The 15,411-nt window shown below is 35.9% G+C and overlaps 1 protein-coding gene and 1 pseudogene across 1 annotated transcript; one reads left to right on the top strand and one right to left on the bottom strand.

The window, feature by feature from the left end:
* The first annotated feature begins 3,958 nt into the window (after window positions 1-3,958).
* On the top strand, window positions 3,959-7,414 carry LOC143551342 (gibberellin 2-beta-dioxygenase 8-like). Its single transcript, XM_077041800.1, has 3 exons — window positions 3,959-4,822; window positions 5,763-6,087; window positions 7,157-7,414. Exons 1-3 carry the CDS (start codon window positions 4,359-4,361, stop codon window positions 7,394-7,396), a joined length of 1,029 nt encoding a protein of 342 aa, XP_076897915.1. The 5' UTR covers window positions 3,959-4,358; the 3' UTR covers window positions 7,397-7,414.
* Window positions 7,415-9,461: 2,047 nt separating this feature from the next.
* On the bottom strand, window positions 9,462-11,900 carry LOC143551343 (wall-associated receptor kinase 2-like; annotated as a pseudogene).
* Window positions 11,901-15,411: the final 3,511 nt, after the last annotated feature.

The raw sequence follows: 15,411 nt of genomic DNA on the forward strand, positions 1-15,411 counted from the left end.
GTGGCTCATGTTCATTTCTAGCACTTCTTGCAGTAATATCATTTCTCTCTTGAACCATCCTATATATATATATATATTTATATAGGAGATGGTTCAGCGAGAAATGAAGTTATATCGAGAAGTGATTTTGTATCACTGATTTGTTCAAATCAATGGTTTAAATTTATAGTGACAATTGTGTAATAAAGTGGAAAATTTTATGAAAGGTTTTAGTGATGAAGGACATAATGGTCACAATTTTTGTTATGTAACTTACTATGCTTAATTAACACTATAAACTTAATTAGGTTACTTAATGAATCTTATAGTTTCCAAAATTTAATTATATATTTTTCAATTACTTAAAACAACAATTAAAAATCACACTTTGTATAAAAAAATATATATAAACCTTATGTTGGACTAACTGTGTAGGTGGAGTGTAGGACTGTGTAGGTAAAATTTTCATCTTTTTACAAAGACTGTTAACTTAGTTATGCAACAACCAATCCGTGTAGGGAAAATTTTAACCGTGTATGTAAATGTATTAAACAATGTCTTTGTTATATAAAGAAGACAAAATGGCAAAACACGTCCTTTATGTTTGAACGTTTTTTCAATAGACGTCCTTTAGCAAAAGACATGGCATAAAACGTATTTTATGTTTCAAATTTCTTTCACGTTACATCCTTTCGTACTAACCCAGTTAAATTTTTTCATTAAATGTGGTCATGTGCTTTGCACATGAGGACAATGCCGTCATTTTACCCCTTTAAGGACTGTTTGTGTAATTAAACTAAAGTTTTAGCCTTTTGAAAAAATACTTTTATTTTTTAATAAAACAAAAAATATACAATAACCCCCCTTCTCTCTCTCTCACACACACACCCACCCACCCACCTTTTCCATCCACTGCCACCATTTCCTCCCATCATCTTCATCACCACCAAAACCAGTTTCCGCCAGAGAACACACCATTCATCTTCACCATAGATCACGCCGCCGGAGAACACCGCGGTTCATGGATTAAAGCGTCTTTGAATTCCTTGCCGGAGAACACGCCGCTGGAAAACACGTCTTCGGTCGCCGATTGATCAAATCGAGGTAAGCTAATCATACCATTCTCGTCTTTGAATACCGAATAGAAGCCATAAAGTTTTAATCACAATTCTTTGTTAACGAACACATATTTTTTATTTGAATGGTTTCTAGGGTTTATAAGTTGGGGGCATTTTATTAGTTTTAACCAATTCAGAAGTGGTAGCAGCAAACTAAAAGGACGGTCAGGCGGTGGGGTTAGATATCAGTGGTGGTGTTCCATGTGTTGGGATATGGTGTTCCAGATGGTGGCAACGGCTACAGTGGTGCGTGGTGGCGCTGTTCGACAACAGGTGACCGAAGATGGTTGTGTAGTTGGTGATGGTGGCGGCGGTTGTTGTGGTTCTGTATGAAGATGGGGTTGGTGATGATGGTGGATTATTGTAAGAGAGAGAAAGAGAGAAGAGAGAGAGAAAGAGAGGAGAGAGAGAGAGAGAGAGAAATACGGGGAGGGAGTATATGTTTTTTAAATATATATATTTTTTAGTTTTAATTATTAATATACATGTGAATTTACTACACTGCCCTCATGTGCAAAGCAAATGATCGTATTTAACGAAAAAATTTAACTGGGTAGTGCGAAAGGATGTAACGTGAACGGAATTTGAAACATAAAATACGTTTTCTGCCATGTCTTTTGCTAAAGGACGTCTATTGAAAAAACGTTCAAATATAAAGGACGTCTTTGGCCATTTTGTCTATAAAGAAATCATATTTGACTAAAATGTAGTTTAATATTATATTGCTCTGTGTAGGACAATATGATTAAGTGTAGGTTATTATTATAGTCCGTGTAGGTTATTATGATTAATGTGTAGGTTATTATTACGATCTATTAATAGAAATTACATGTAGGTTATTGTTATGATCAGTTAATATGAATAATAATTTATTTATCAAATAATTAGTGATTTGATGATATCTAAAAAAAATTGTTTGTTTATATGAAATCAGGGTGTTGACAATAAACACATACATGATGAACTTAAAAAATTTAAATACAATGATTTTAATTGTAATGAAAGAATCGATGAGTTTTATTACATTTTAAATACATAAACTTTCAAAAAAATATAGTTACGATCTAATAAAGGTGAAATGGGATTCACTGAATCCAAAATAAATTTAATGTTTTTTATTCATAAACAAGTAAAGAAATAAAATAGTAATTTAGTGAAATAGGAACTTTCAAAAAATTATTAATAGACCAAAATAACAAAATCGTAATGAATACTATTATACTCATGCATTTAATTAATTGAGAAAAAGAAAAGAAAAACTGGTTAGTCGATCAGACTTTTCGCAATAAGATGACTTCTGTCTTCTCGCATGAACTTAAGCATATATATATATATATATACTATCTGGGTGCCCGTGTAATGCAACAGGGCGCACACACAACTTTACATTGAACGCATGGTCTATGTCGGTACATACGTCATCTGATGACAGTGCGCACGTAGCCTAAAATTGGACGCGTAACTCGTGCAAAGCCAGTTGCGTGTAATCGAAGATTGAACACGCGTAACCAGACGAGAATGCACGTTATCGACATTAAAACATGCTTAACCAACACCACGCATGTAACTCATGGCGATTAACGGTGTAGGGTGCTGGGTTGATCGTTTACCAAGATTGGGTTATGTGCGTTACGTTGTGCTGGACTTCATTGGCCCCAGTACATGTAAACAACGGTAGCTGTGTAACTTGTAACAAAAATAACAAGGAAAATCTGAAATATATAGTAATTTGGAATAAATCATTTTTTTAAACCAGCCCGTTTTGGCCCAAACCCATTCTAATTCGACAACGTTCTGACATGGCCCCTTAAGACTCGAACCCGAACCAAATTAACCATTTTTTGTATCGACTCATTCCGACCCTAATGTATTTTTATAAATGACCCAAGCTCGCCTGACTCGACCTATTACCCGGTTCTAAATGGTAAGCGCGTAACATGCTAACTTTTTAAAATTAAAAAAAACTATAACAATATCATAATCAAATTAAGGAGAATAAAATGCTCGTTTTTATGATGTTTTTTTAAGAATATTAACGTGTGAAAAAATTATGACCGTTAAAAAAGTCGTGGGGTAGTTAGTTTTGAATTAGGGGCCATACGTAACTATTATTAAACTTTACAAAAAGGTAGTGAAGTTGAGGAACTAAAATTTTAAATATATTTTAAAAGAATGAAAGTTACGTAACATATTTGTGAGTAAAGACCTTACTACCCCTAATTTCTAAATTTTTGATGCATTATATGTTGTACATAAAGCAATGGGTTTGGTACCTCTTAAAATTTAAGAGGTCCCTAACTCATGCTTTATATATAGTATATATATATATATATGTATGTATGTGTATATATATATATATTGTCCATTCCAATGTAATGTAGTGGCAGGAAACTTGAGTTTCTCAATGGAGACGTATGTTCAATTCCCACTTACAACACTATTGGGAGGGCATGAGTGACTCAATGAAGGAAAACCGCGATCTTGTGATCTTCTGTTCTATCCTAAGGGCGTCTGAGTTTTACTACCAGTTGGCTTTCGGGTTGGTGTGTTTTCCCCAGAACTAAAGATAAATTGGAGGCGCTTAAGGGCTCCGTAAAGTTACGTTGGGTCAGCTGGCAGTGGTCTTTAACCATTGAATCACCCCACACAAAATACCTAAACAATTCTCTGTTTATTGTAAGTTTTAAAGAAAAATTAATATATTTTGTCTGTCTAAAAAAATATATTAAATGCGCTGATCACCATGTGAAATTAACCAGTTCATAAACCTCAATAGTCAAAGAGGATGGCAGAGTTTGTCATGGGGCAATGTGGCATGCTCTTAACTCTTTTAAGTATCTTACTTTTGGTCATTATTTTTCTTATAAATTAGATCCACCGATCTTTTCCCGTTTCCTTTCTGCCATTTCCACCAGCATTTTTATTCTTTAACATTATTCGGTGTCAAATATTTTTTATCTTCTGTAACCACGCGTAGACTTCGTCCTTTTTGGCCCAATATATTTCCTAGACTGCACAAGTTTGACAATTGTCACAATTTCGAAGCTTTCCTGTTGGCTCCATATTCATTTTTCAACCTTCATATATATAAACTATTAGGTGTCCATTTTATATTTTGCACTCACTCTTTTGTTGTTTTCTCCTTGTAGTTTCTCTAATATTATCACTATAAAACTTCCTCTTTCTGGTCATATATTTGTACCATTCAAGTTTGTTTATTAAACATACAAACCCCTCGTGCACTAGAGATTTTGTGTGAAAATGATTGAGTGCAACCAGAACCCACCTCTATTCCAAGACTATGCTCAACTTTTGAACCACTCTCTTGACCAGGTTGACGTTAAACAACGGCTCGTGAACCATGAGCAGGGGTTGGAAGAATGCGAGCTTCCACTTGTGGACCTTTGCGGGTTGTGGAGTGAGAATGAGGAACAGCGTGTTTCTTGCGCTTTGGAGATATGTAAAGCTTCGTCCGAATGGGGGTTCTTTCAGATTGTGAACCATGGAATAAACCTTGAGCTTCTTAGGAAGATGAGGAAGGAGCAAGTGAAGCTGTTTAAGGCGCCATTTGAACGAAAAACATCTTCTGGTCTTCTTGATAACTCGTATAGGTGGGGAAACCAGACCGCAACATGTCCGAAACAGTTATCATGGGGTGAAGCTTTCCATGTTCCTCTTTCTAAGATATCCGATGATACATGCTATGGAGAATTCAATTCTTTGAGGTAACATGACCTTTTCATTTCACTTTTTGTTAAAAGGCTATTAAACTTTTACCACACTATTCCCTCTTAGAGTCAGAACCCATATATAACCTTATTTATGTTGTGTCATCTTTTGATCTTGTCATGCCTAAAGGTATATATATATCTCTCAATCTCTTCTTTGATTACGGCTTAAGCTTACTCTTCCCATGTATAAACATGATGCATGTTCAAACACTTGCGCTACTAGGAAATAAGTCATTTTCCTACGACAGATTTCATAGGAAATTTGTTGAAAAAGAATTTTCTAACGATTTTCATGAATATGTGTGGGAAAAACATATGCTGGAAAATCATTTTAATGGTTTTCTTAGTTTTTGTTACACACATGATGTATATGTTTTAATTTAATCAAAGAAATATGGTTTAAAGTTAAGCATAAGATATTAGCAGAAAGACTGTTTTAGAGAATAATTTAATAAAATAGACATTGCTAAAAGGTAAACATAGTTGATAGAAAAGGTTCTAATTAATTGCCACTACCACTTTTAGTTTTTTATGATATAAAGTAGAGTTTAAAGCACTAAATTACAACACTATTCCAGAATTAGATAATCATATTGTCCTTTATTAACTAAAACGGGTAAAAAATATTCTCTGTCGGTTTTAATGATTTTTTATTTTTATTATAAGATGTTTTATATAAGTTAAGGACAACTTTTGGTTTGTATCACGCCATTGTCTATCTTATTCGCATAATTAGATAATTATTGCACAAATATTATAAAAAAAGCTGTTTAAAGCAGATTATAACTAAGGAGAATCAGAAGTAGGGAATTTTAACAAAAAAAATCAAAAATATTATAAGCGACTAAGAATTATGGAATAAAAGAATATATTATTCTCCTTCATACAAAATTATGTGTAACTAATTAATAATATTCTGTGTTATATTTACTAGGGAAGTAATGCAGGAATACGCGGGTGCGATGCAAGAACTTGCAAAGTCAATAGCGAGAGTGCTTGTGGCGAATATGGGCTTGCAATGGGGAGCGTGGGAAGATAACTGCAACGCAAGCACATGTTTCATGAGGCTGAATCGATATCCTCCATGTCCCATCTCTCCAGAGGTTTTTGGACTTGTGCCCCACACGGATAGCGATTTCCTCACAATTTTGCACCAGGATGAACATGTTGGAGGGCTTCAACTCATGAAAGATTCCAAATGGGTGGCTGTTAAACCTAATCCTGATGCCCTTGTTGTCAATATTGGTGACCTTTTTCAGGTATATTTCTTTTACCTTTTGCATTTGGTGAACACCTATTTTTGGCCCTTAAATGCAACAACAAGAAGTTTTATTCCCATATATAATCGCATCTTTTACTTTTTATACTAATGGGCATGATATAAAGATGTTATAGTTTCGAATGTGTTTGTTCCCTACCCCTCATATTCTAAAGTTATATGGGGATAGGGAATCAAATCTTAATGCATTGCTAGTAGATACAACTTTCAGCATCTTAATTTGCTTAATGCAATATATTCTCAAGTTCGTACTAAAGTCAATAGACGGAGGAAATAAATCGCAAAAGAAAAAACGCTAAAAGTTTCGAATCATTAGATAATCACTAGACAAATATTTGATTTCTTTACCGTTCATACAGATGTGTCAAATAAAGCAAAAAAGATGCATACTTATAAATCTATTAATTTTAGACACGACATTTTTTTTGTACAACTCACTTTACATAATATTATTTTAGAACAATGCTGTTTTTCCCTATTAGTGACATACACTTGTTAGAATCAAACTATCAAACCAGACCTACAAAATTCTTGTTAGTTACATCCTCCTTGCCTCACACTTAATTAACCTAACTAGCTTTGCCAACTGAGATTAACATATTGAGTTAAAAGCTTGGGAATTAATTAGTAGATTGTCCACCTTTTTAACTAATAGGCTTTAACGACTTTTTCTTAATATTTAAATACTGTGTTTGTTCCCTTGACTATAATTTCATTTTTTGTGTATAATACAAATGCTACGTATCATATATATGGTCCAAAATGAAACTTTTAGTTGTAGATTCTCTTAGCATGAACTAAGGTTAACCGGTAGGTATGATAATTAATCTTCGTGAGAGAAGACGTACAGTTCAAAATAGAACTTTTAGAGAATATGTGATTTTTATATTCGACCAAAAGCATAGTTGTTCATCAGTCATTAATCATTAGTAAAGTTTAATTCATGATCATAGAATACACATCCTATTTTTCTATTGAATACAAGTCATATAATTCATATATTCGATGAACCATATGATATAAATTTGTAAAATATACGAAATTTGCAGGCGTGGAGCAACGACGTTTACAAGAGCGTGGAGCACAAAGTAATGGTAAATCAGGAAGTGGAGAGACACTCTATAGCTTACTTCTTGTGCCCTTCTTACGAGTCGGTTATTGGTTGTTATGATGAAGAAGATTCAGTTTACCGAAGATTTACATTCGGAGAGTATAGAAGCCAAATTCAACAAGATGTTAAAGCCTTTGGCCATAAGGTTGGCCTTCCAAGATTTCTTGTTTCTACATAATACATATGGATGTTGGTCGTTGAAAGAACTTGTTGCTCCAAAGTAGAGTGCTTTCACAAGTTGTGTAGTGATCAAATCATGTTATGATGAAAACTCTACCGGCCTAGTATTTCACACTATTAGAAGAAAGAAGGGCGGGGGTGGGGGGGCTGAGGGGGTATGTATTTATTTTTTTTTGGCTTATAATAGATATCTTTGTGTTATCTAATATATAAGGGAATATATAAACTTTGAGCTTACTATTATTCTTTCCTAGACCAATATTTGTTTGTGATGAAATTAAGTTATTTCCAAAATTAATAGAAGGATTAGATAACTTATCTTTGTCTTCGGGCATGTAATTTGAACACCCGGAAGCAACGATCCACTCGTCAAGATTGTTGGTTCGTTCTTTGACTCCAGTACTTGGCCATGTTCTCTTCTACATTCCATTCTTCTTCCACCTCGGCTAACGTTCCCTTCGCCTTCTGTAACACCTTTCAGATGATTGAGTAGTTCTTCCTCTACCGTGGTCTTGAGAATAAACATCTTCTTTATCGGCCCAAACCCTCCACTTATGGATTACACCATTAGTGTCGATTCTTGGTACTTGGTCTTGCCCCGAAGATAAAACATCAAACATGAAGACCCTGTGTGATTGCTGGTGTTGTTCAACTTATTGACACCATGGACGAGTTTAGTAGCAGTACTGGTATAGAAGGCAAAAATTAGGTAAAATATTAGTACCGTACTGAACTGTACCATATCGGTATCGTACCGATCCCGAAATCTCAAAAGTTTGGTACCGAGTCGGGACCGATGGTACCCAATTAGGTACAAGTATGGTACCAATTCGGTACTGGTACATGATACCATTTGCTCATCGTATTTGACACCGTCTATAACTTGGAAATCGCCCATGATGATTGTTTGGTTTTCCTTCGATCGATTCTTTGATTTAAACGATCTAAAACAGCTGGCCCTAGTTTCCTTCAAACTTCTTTCGGTTCATAACCTGACAAACAAATCACAACTTGTTTGGGATTGAAACACCGGGAGCACAAAAAACCGAGAACACGTTCAAGTTTTGATTAAATCGACTCTTTTCGTTTATTAGTGACATAATACATAAAAACAAAAGTATTAGACGTGTTTATATAGACCCAACTTAAGAAACACAATTAAACCTATGACTAATTAGAAACTAAATCAAATGCTAAAAATAAAACACATCTTCAAAGTTGGAATATTTTCCGAACTGCGCCTACAAGATTAAACCGTATCACCCATATTGTCCGACTATTAATTGGTATTGCTATTTTCACCAATTGCAACTGAATTTTTGATGTTAATTAGTTATTTATCCTCTTTATGCGACCATTTCATGACCAAAATGATGCAGTAACATATTTGCGACTTTTTTCGCGACCAAAATGATGTTGGCAGCAGTGTTTGTTGCTGTTTTTTTAATTCTTGTGATTTTGGTCTTAAATTGACCATTAAATGTCTATTTTCATAGTAGTGAGTACTTGTCTCTAGTAACTAGTAGGAGTCTCTTGTGTAACACCCAAAAACCTCACCCAACATAAAAAAGGAGTTGAAAGTTGAAACTTAATTGTAGCTAGGTATCTCTGGCACCTGGTAATAATAATCTCCAGTTCACTCGACTCAAGTAAGGTATATTAATTATAGAGATAAACCATCATTTATTCAAAGTAGCACGGAGAGTTAGAGCAATTACATGGGAGCATAAGGAATTTATCAATCACTATCCATGTGAACCGAGTACACTTTTGGTATGTCCGATCTGATCGAGTATGAAACTTTATAATATGCTCCGTTTTCATATCTCGGATCACCTTTTGTCTACAAAATTTGTGACCTAAGTAACTTACACGTTCGAAAATGAAATTTACATATGTAGATGACGGGGCAGCATACAGAGCGCATGCCAATAGAAAGAGAAAACTACACACATATATCAAAATCCAAAAATATTGTTTATAGAAGATAAGCAAACGTACTTGTTGCCTGTTATCTTTCCTAGATCTACCGAAATCGAGGTCACAATTCTGGTTCTGGACACTTACCTACCACTAGCAATTGGTAATATAGTTTGTTTGCTCATGCTATCAAAAGTAGATGAGCTTGTGTTGGCCCCATTTGTGTATTCATACTCTTCATTTGGTTCTCTAAGCAAATACTCCGCTTCTTCTTCGTTTGAAGTACCTTGGACCCATAGATGCTTATGTATCACGGATGCCAATATCCTTTCCAGCTCTATTGCCACTTCCTTCATTGTAGGTCTCTCGTCTCCTCTAACCTTTAAGCACCTTTCCGCAAGTCGTGAAACTTGGACGATCTCGCTAGGAACTTCGTTTAGTTGCAAGTGTTCATCAAGGATCTGGAAGAGTCTCCCCTCTTTCAAAGAAGATAGAAAGTACATAGCCAGGTTCCTCTCTTCCTCTGGCCTGGCGAAGCTAAGAGCCTTTCTTCCGGTAAACAGTTCTGTCAGTACTACCCCGAAACTATAAACATCACTCTTGTCAGTTAGTTGGCTTGTGTGCATGTACTCAGGATCCAAGTAACCTAATGTTCCTTGCACTATAGTGGCCAACTCAATTTGATCCATAGGTATAAGCCTAGATGCTCCAAAATCAGCAACTTTTGCTACATAATTATCATCCAAAAGTATATTCATTGGCTTGATGTCTCGATGGATGATTGGAACAGAGGCTGCAGAGTGTAAATATGAAAGTGCTTCAGCTGTCTCCGTTGCTATTCTGAGTCGGATGTCCCAAGTTATAGCTAATGACTTGCTTTCATTGTGGATGTGATCAGACAACGTGCCATTTGGAATGAACTCGTACACCAATAAAGGGACTTCTGTTTCCAGGCAGCACCCAATCAACTTCACCACATTTCTATGGTTAATTTGGGATAGGATAACAACTTCATTGATGAATTGTTCTATCTGGGATTCACTTTGTTCTGGTAATTTGGACTTCTTTATGGCAACTATTCTGTTATCAGATAGAACCCCTTTATAAACCGTACCATAGCCACCCTTTCCAATAATTCTGCTCTCGTCATAGTTGTTGGTTGCCTTCTTAAGCTCCTCAATAGTGAAGACTTTAGCTTGGTCATGAGAACCGCCATCCCCAGAAATTCGTTGCTGGAGCATAATTCCACCATTTTGCTTAAAGAATTTTTCTCTAAGAATAATAAGCCTATGCTTCTTGATTCCGAAGTATAACCAGGTGACAGATACAAGCAAAAATATGGCAGCAGCTGAGGTACCTGAAACAAGAAACATGTATCTTATAACATCATGATTTGAGCTCTAGTACCAGTTCCGTTTACAAAAGTGAAAAATGATTGTGACTTTACTTACATATAGCAATTATTGTAAGGAGCGACCGATTTGCCCTGCAACCTGATCCACCTATCTTGCCATCTCCCGAGTAACCTTTTCGACATTTACACTCATAGTATCCTTCTTTATCAATACATTTGTGTGTACAACCATTATTTTTATCTTCACACTCGTCAATATCTGTCGAATAGCAAAACCTCTCAATTAGGTGCAAAATATGGGGCAACAAGCTTAAAATATTACTAACAAATGAAGGAAACAAAATACTCAAATATGAAATCTGTACTTACTCTTGCAGCCAACTTTAGTATAAGGGTTGCCTTTATAGCCGTCTAAGCAACGACAACGATATCCAGGACCTGTATAGTTTTGATCACACGTGCTATTTGACTTGCATAAGAAATTATCTGCTTCCTTATTTACCGTGTCACACGTATCATTTCCAATCGCCCAATCTAGTACCATCCGCATCTTCTGATCACTTTGAAAATCAAGCAGATCATGGGAAGAAAAGTCGTACTTCCCCTCTTCAACGAGAAAAGCATAGCTACAAGGGTTGAATTCCAATATTTTTGTATGGTTATTTGAGCTACCTATTGACATAGCAAAAGTGCTCATTCCTTTTGGAACTGCAATTTCACAACACCCAACTCCGGAGCAAGATCCATTTGTGATATGTGTGGTGTCATCACATATAGAAGTGCATCCAGTAGTAATGATATCATTCCCCAGTGCTCCCGCAATAAAGGCTTGTGTGTCACACCCAATGGCAATAAATATGTTCTTGGTTTAGATCCGAAAATCCGTCAAGGACAAAGATGCTGTTAGTCTTTTGGCTCAACCGGAGCTGTTGTAGCAATCACTGGCTATAAACATCTGAATCTCCATCTCACCCTTGCTCGTGTTCATATTTGTAATGACTACATTGCTTGAGTTATCTTTGAAGAAAGGTATCGGTTCCCCAGCCGATGATTGGTCACAGGTTATTAGGAAATCTGGACTGTAGTAGCATCCCTCACGTGAACCAAATGGGTATGTAATGGACAAATTACCACATGAATATTCACAATCTAGCCTGTCTTGAGAGCTTGCTAGCCCCAAAGATGCTATAGCCACTACTGATAGCAGTAATATTAAATGCATAGCTGCTTTCTCTCTTTTTAGTGTTTAAATTACTTATCCTTATTATGGAGTTTGATCTTATAATAAGAACATTGCTACAAGACTTGGTCCTCTGTTCAAGGTAAACTTCTACGAACTTGATTGGCTCTAAAATTAAGCTGCAACTTGGCCAATTGATGTTTGAAGAGGTCTTTGGATTTTTGTCTTACTAGTATTAAAGAATCGATCTGTGGACTATGAGAATCTTTTATGCTACTATTAGTTTAATCATTTATTAAATTTATTACGACCAATATAAGCAGTAGTAAACTAAAAACGAAATTAATATTATATATCATATACTCATTATAATCCTTAAGAGTTTACATATTTTGGTGAGAAAGATCACGACATGGAATCACATTATCCGTTAACGTCCTAGATCGCACTTCTATTTTAGTATTCTTGTGCCAAGAACGCAAAGTCGATTGTAGATATATTTTGTCCACTTTAAACTTAACAAGTATTTTGATGTCAATGTGATACGTTTAAGGTATATATTAAGCATAATAACTATGTGGTCCCCGTTTAATCCAACATGTTACTGACTCCATCATACATTAGGCATAATTTGTGTTCATCAGATCATCCCGAATTACTTCGACCCCTAATGATTGATCAAAACCTTTTAAGCGTATTTGAACTTTTTGCAAACTTTTATAAACAATAAAGGTTGAACCATGGACTTACTTGACAAGTTCAGACTTACATTCCTTCATATAAAGTGTTTAGAACTTACTTGTTTGCCCCACGTTACGTGGTTTTAGTATGCCCCTTTTTGGTTGTTAACTATCAACATTTTTGTGTTTAATTCAGATTCTTTTAAGCACTTTGCAGTTTTTTTGCTTTATCATTTTGATTTTCAATATTTGTATTTAAAGAAAGAATAATTTTATAGTGATCAATCACTAACAAGCTCGTGTATGAGTTAATAATAACATTTTTGCCTTCATCGATATGACTTATCGTGGAATCATGTAACCGCTTCATAAATGTAAACCACTAGCATAGGAGGATAATTTAGTTTATATCATCACCCTAACACTTATTTGTCAAGCCTATCTACACATCGAGTGATGATCTTATTGGCTTTTGATCTATTATTTTCATGATCTTGGATCATTGAAGACAATTTCTTATCATTTTCCAAAGGTCGGATCCATTTATCAAAATTTTATAATTTTATGTATCCGACTCCTTCTAAGCAGGAGCGCCTCTAAACGGGAAAACATTTTAAATCATTTTCTAATTTTCATGAAATAAAATATTTGAAGTAAAATATAAAATATTTTTAGCAAGCCAAGTGGCTTAAATTTTGTTTTTCTTATGGAATATCTTTTTGGTGAGTTGACTATAACTCAATTTTCTTCCTCTAAAATTGTGATATAATTTAAAAAATATTTACAATTGTAGGTTCTAATAGCGGATCAAACAACCAAGTTCTTGAATCAATCTCACTTACTAGTTAGCGGAATTCACTAGTAAGCAATCGGGATCTCAAATCTTGTTTGTGTTTGGTTATTACCCGAAATGGTAAGAAAGAAGGAGTAGGGAGAGAGTTGGTGAGATGTAGAAAAGATTATTTTTCAAAAATGTTAGTTATGCATGAGCATGCTCTTACTATTTATAATAGAGAGCATGCCATGCTATTTTCATTGACTTGGGCCCAAATGGGATTTATATACATGGCCTTAGGCCCAAATATACAATAAACAAAATCGACAAGCTAATAAAATACATCGTGAGTATAGCAAACAAATACACGGGACTAAATAACAAAACAAGGTCCTACAGTTATTAAAGAAAAGATGCTCCTCCTAAGGCTGTAAGGCATCGTCACCCATGTCTTCCCAAAATCTGTGTGATGGTGCTCTCCATTTTGCCACTTTAATGCGCATGCTTACTATTAGGGTATGTTTGGTTGAAAGGAATGGAATGAAGGGGGAATGGAATGGGAGAAGGAATGGAATGGACAAAGGAATGAAATGGATCATTACCATTCCTTTGTCTTGTTTGGTTAACATATGAGAATGAAATGAATAATTACTTAATTTTGTTTGGTATCCGAAAAAAAATTTAGGAATGAAATAGAAATAATAAAAACATTCATATCCCAAAATATATACTTTAAAAAAAACCCTGGTGGTGGTAGCTCTGGAGATGAAAATGGTGGTGGCGGGTGGCGACGGTGGTGGTGGCGGTCATGCGGCGGGGGTGGTGGTTGTGGTGGTGGTGGTTAAGCGATGGTAGCATTAGTAGTGATGGCGGTGATAGGGTGGTGATGACGGTGGTGGTGGCCAGGCAGTGATAGTGGTGGTGGCGGTTATGGTCGGGTGGCGACGGTGACAATGGTTGCCGTGGTTATGGCGACGATGGCGGCGGTGGTAGCTTTGGTGGTAAGGTGGTGGTGGTGGAGGTGGTAATGGCGACAGTGGTGGTCAGGTGGTGGTGGTGGTGGTGGAGGTGGTGGTGGTGACGGTGGCGGTGGTGGTCAGATGATGGTGGTGGCTATGGTAGTGGTGGTGGTGGCGGTGGTTGTTGTTAGATGATGGTGTTGTTAAGAAAGTAGGTTGAATGAGGAATGAAATGAATAAAAAGAAGGGGGGTGGGAAGGAATGGTTTTGATGGAATGAGATTCCATGTGTAATGGATGATTCCATTCCATTGTGCAACCAAACACCTCTTATTTCATTCCCTCATTCCCTCGTAATGAATCATTTCATTCCGCCTGTCATTACTGCATAACAAACGCTACCTTAAGCTTTTCTAGACCAATAAATTTTTGTAATGAAATCAAGTTAAATATTTCCAAAATCAATAGAAGGGTTAGATAAATTATCTTTGTCTTTGGTCATGTGATTTGACACCCGGAAGCGACTGATCACTCATCAAGATTGTTGGCCATGTTTTCTTCTTCCACCTCGGTTAACATTCCTTTCACCTTTGTTTTTAGATCTACAATTCTAGCCATGTGTCTCCGGTCTCCACAATAATAGCACTTATGGGGAAAACATTAATTCTTGTATTTCCCCTTGTTTCCATCCAATGGTTCTTCTTTCTCGGGAGCCTTTGATTTGTTTCGGTTTGATAGAAAATTTAATCTAATTTTTTGATTTGGTGGTTTACTGAAACGGGCTTCCGCTTAACCTTCTCGAAAAATAAGGCCTCGTCTTCTTTCTTGACCTAGACGTCTGTCATCTGTTATACCATGGCTTCTTGTTTGACAAGCGAGTTCTGAAACTCAACAAGAGGCGGTTGAGTAGGCCAACTTTGCACCACCGTGACAAGTTCATATTTCAATTTCAAACCATGGATGATGAAAAGTTTCATCCCTGCTTCCCCAACTTGAGATTGGACATCAAGTTTGTCGATTTCTCAGCAAAGGTTCGACACCTTAGGAAATCGATAGCTCCCCTCGAGAAAAGAAAATTAACTCGCTCACCAACATCCGAATTCGTGCATCGTTTCTACTTGAAATAAAACGACGAACGTATCCCAA

The sequence above is a fragment of the Bidens hawaiensis genome, unplaced genomic scaffold (genome assembly GCF_021521415.1).
Source record: "Bidens hawaiensis isolate Kalapana, Puna unplaced genomic scaffold, B.hawaiensis_p1.1 tig00016367_1, whole genome shotgun sequence".
NCBI classification, from domain to species: Eukaryota; Viridiplantae; Streptophyta; class Magnoliopsida; order Asterales; family Asteraceae; genus Bidens; species Bidens hawaiensis.